Source organism: Mandrillus leucophaeus, unplaced genomic scaffold (assembly GCF_000951045.1).
Source record: "Mandrillus leucophaeus isolate KB7577 unplaced genomic scaffold, Mleu.le_1.0 Scaffold153, whole genome shotgun sequence".
Taxonomy (NCBI): Eukaryota; Metazoa; Chordata; class Mammalia; order Primates; family Cercopithecidae; genus Mandrillus; species Mandrillus leucophaeus.
In genome coordinates, this window is record NW_012101510.1 from 2,648,087 (window position 1) to 2,651,485 (window position 3,399).

At 44.7% G+C, this 3,399-nt stretch overlaps 1 protein-coding gene across 1 annotated transcript in view; it reads right to left on the minus strand.

The window, feature by feature from the left end:
• SHMT1 (serine hydroxymethyltransferase 1 (soluble)) overlaps positions 1-3,399 on the minus strand; it is a 53,047-nt gene that overhangs the window by 30,674 nt on the left and 18,974 nt on the right. Inside the window, exon 3 of the mRNA XM_011975305.1 lies at positions 2,696-2,841. Within this exon, the coding sequence (XP_011830695.1) occupies positions 2,696-2,841 (146 nt within the window). The remainder of the gene's footprint in view (positions 1-2,695; positions 2,842-3,399) is intronic.

A 3,399-nucleotide genomic window follows, 5' to 3' on the forward strand; every position in this document is an offset into this window, starting at 1 on the left:
AAAAAAAAAAAAAAAAAAAAAAAAAATAGGCCAGATGCGGTGGCTCACACTTGTAATCCTAGTAATATGGAAGGCTAAAGTGGGAAGACTGCTTGAGGCCAGGAGTTTGAAACCAGCCTGGGCAACATAGCAAGACCTCATGTCTATTAAAAATTAGCCTGGTGTGGTGGCACGCACCTGTAGTCCTAGCTACAGAGAGGCTGAGGCAGGAGGATTGCTTGAGTCCAGGAGTTTGAGGCTGCAGTGAGTTGAGATTGCACCACTGCACGCCAGCCTGGGCAAGACAACGAGACCTTGTCATTCATTTATTCATACATACATAACTTTTTTTTTTTAAGCCCAGAACTTTGTTTTTAAGTTTGTATCAAGCAAAGTCATTAATGTTAGGTCAATATTGTTTTCTTTTTTTTTTTTCTGAGATGGAATATTGCTCTGTCTCCCAGACTGGAGTGCAGTAGTGCAATCTCGGCTCACTGCAACCTCTCTCTGCCTCCCGAGTTCAAGCAATTCTCCTACCGCAGCCTCCAGAGTAGCTGGGATTACAGGCATGCGCCTCCACATCTGGCTAATTTTTGTATTTTTAGTAGAGACAGGGTTTTGACATGTTGGCCAGGCTGGTCTCGAACTCCTGACCTCAGGTGATCCACCTGCCTCAGCCTCCCGAAGTGCTGGGATTATAGGTATAAACCACCATGCCTTGCCTATTGTTTTCAAATATTGCCTTCGATTATAAATAATGTTTCAAAGATAGATTAATATTAAATTATATTAACAAAATATGATAATGAAAACATGTAATAATTACCTTTTAAAAGAGCCCTTTAATTGGCTGGGCGCAGTGGCTCACGCCTGTACTCCCAGCACTTTGGGAGACTGAGGCGGGTGGATCACAAGGTCAGGAGATCGAGACCAGCTTGGCCAACATGGTGAAACACCGTCTCTACTAAAAATACAAAAAATTAGCTGGGGGTGGTGGCGTGCAGCTGTAGTCCCAGCTACTCGGGAAGCTGAGGCAGGAGAATTGCTGGAACCTGGGAGGTGGAGGTTGCAGTGAGCCAAGATTGTGCCACCACACTCCAGCCTGGCAACAGAATGATACTCCGTCTTAAAAAAAAAAAAAAAAAGCCCTTTAACATGAATACAGGATGTAATTACATTTCTATTTAAGTTGTAGTTTTTTGTTTTTTTTTTTTAAACTTTAGAAACAGGGTCTCATTCTGTCACCCCAGCTGGAGTGCCCTGGCAAAGCTAGATCAAAAGCTCGCTGCAGCCTTTGATCTCCTGGGCTTAAGCAGTACTCCACCTCAGTCTCTTGAGTAGCTGCGACTACAGGTGCATGCCACCATGCCCGGCTAATTTTTAAATTTTGTTTTGGAGACAGCGTCTCACTATATTGCTCAGGCTGGTCTCAAATTCCTAGCCTCAAATGATCCTCTGCCCTGGCCTCTTAAAGCACTGAGATTACAGGGATGAGCCACCACACTCAGTCCCCTTCTTAAAAATGTAGAAAACACCACCCCTTGCCTGATACATTGCTGTGAGAATCAAATGAAATATTAGTTGTGAAAACACCTGGTGTGGACTGGGTGCAGTGGCTCACAGCTCTAATCCCAGCACTCTGGGAGGCCGAGGTGGGTGAATCGCTTGAGCTCAGGAGATGGAGATCAGCCTGGGCAACATGGTGAAACTCTGTGTCTCTACAAAAAATTAGCTGGGTGTGGTGGTGTGTGCCTATAGTCCCAGTGACTCAGGAGGCTGAGGTGGGAGGATGGCTTGAGTTCAGGAGGCCAAGGCTGCAGTCAACCTTGATCACACCATCGCACTTCAGCCTGGGTGAGAGACACACCATGTCTCAAAAAGAAAAAAAAAAAAAAGAAAACACCCGGTGTTAACAAAATACCTTAGCCTGAAAGAAGAAAGGAAAAAGAAAGGAGAGACAGAAAGAAACAAAACACATTGTGAATTCTTCAAGGCACAATGCAAAAGTTAGTTATTCACAGTAGGAGAAAGACAATGCCTTCAGCTTGATTCTGTCTTCTACATAGAGCTTCAGGGGCATCTCAGGACAGAATGGCAATTCCTTCTCCAAGGGTGACCTTTCTTTCTGTTTCCTTTGGGACAAAAATGCACACATTTGCAAAAGCCATGTCTAATTCTGTAATTTCTTTTCTTTGCCTGATGATGACTGCAAAAAACGAAAACGAATATAACACTGTAATTCTGAGGGTGAAAGAGTTAACTGAAAGCCACTGCATGTGTAAATCCAACATTTATAAAGCAGAAATGGCTTCCAGTATTGCAGATTCAGCCTCCACTTCCACACCATTTCCAATACAGACTCGATGACTCACATGGCAATGGCCACCTTCTGCAGCCTCCCTCAGATGACACTGACCTTTTCTAGACAGAGCCCACACACCAGTCCAGTGGCTCAATACTCCTTACAAACTGGCCTATTTTTCTAGAAAGCCCCCAAAGGACTATGAAATGTGCCCCGGAGTACACCTGCGCTGAGCTCTTCAGTGTTATCACATGCTGGGAATAAAAGAGTTATGTCAGAGAGCAGGTGTGGAACAGAAATCCTACAGTTGGGAAGCTTGCTGTTTTCTGAAATTTCCAAATTGTTTAGGTCCTAGGCTGATTCAGTACTCCCTATGACTGTGTCAGAACCAGGCCTTCGAAGAGATTCACATACCTCTGGCCCGGGTACCCCTCAGAGTATTTGTTATTTAAGCAAGAGCCTAGGGCCTCCAAAACTGCTCGGCTGGCGAAATTCTCCGAGGCAATCAGCTCCAATCCAACCCTCTGCCGGTTACTCTCCTTCTTAATGATGTTGTAAACCTTATGAGAAGAAAACAGATGCTTGATATTTGGAAATTTTAGTTTAAAATTTTGCTCTGATCCAAATTACAACCTCCTAAAGGGAAAAGACACTCTTTCACATTAATATTGATTGTGCCTTCAGAAGCTGACCTTAATCCAAATAACATCAAGGACTCTCATAACACTTAAGGAAGAGAACGAATCCTCCTCAAAGGTTTTAGTATCTGAGAAAGCACTAATCAATGAACTAAGAAAAACAAAATGGGCCGGGCGCAGTGGCTCACACCTGTAATCCGAGCACTTTGGGAGGCCGAGGTGGGCGGATCACAAGGTCAGGAGATCCAGACCATCCTGGTTAACACGGTGAAACCCTGTCTCTATTAAAAATACAAAAAAATTAGCCAGGCATGGTGGTGGGTGCCTGTAGTCCCAGCTACTCAGGAGGCTGAGGCTGGAGAATGGCATGAATCCAGAAGGTGGAGCTTGCAGTGAGCCGAGATCACGCCACTGCACCACTGCACCCACTGCACTCCAGCCTGGAGACACAGCGAGACTCCATCTCAAAAAAAAAAAAAA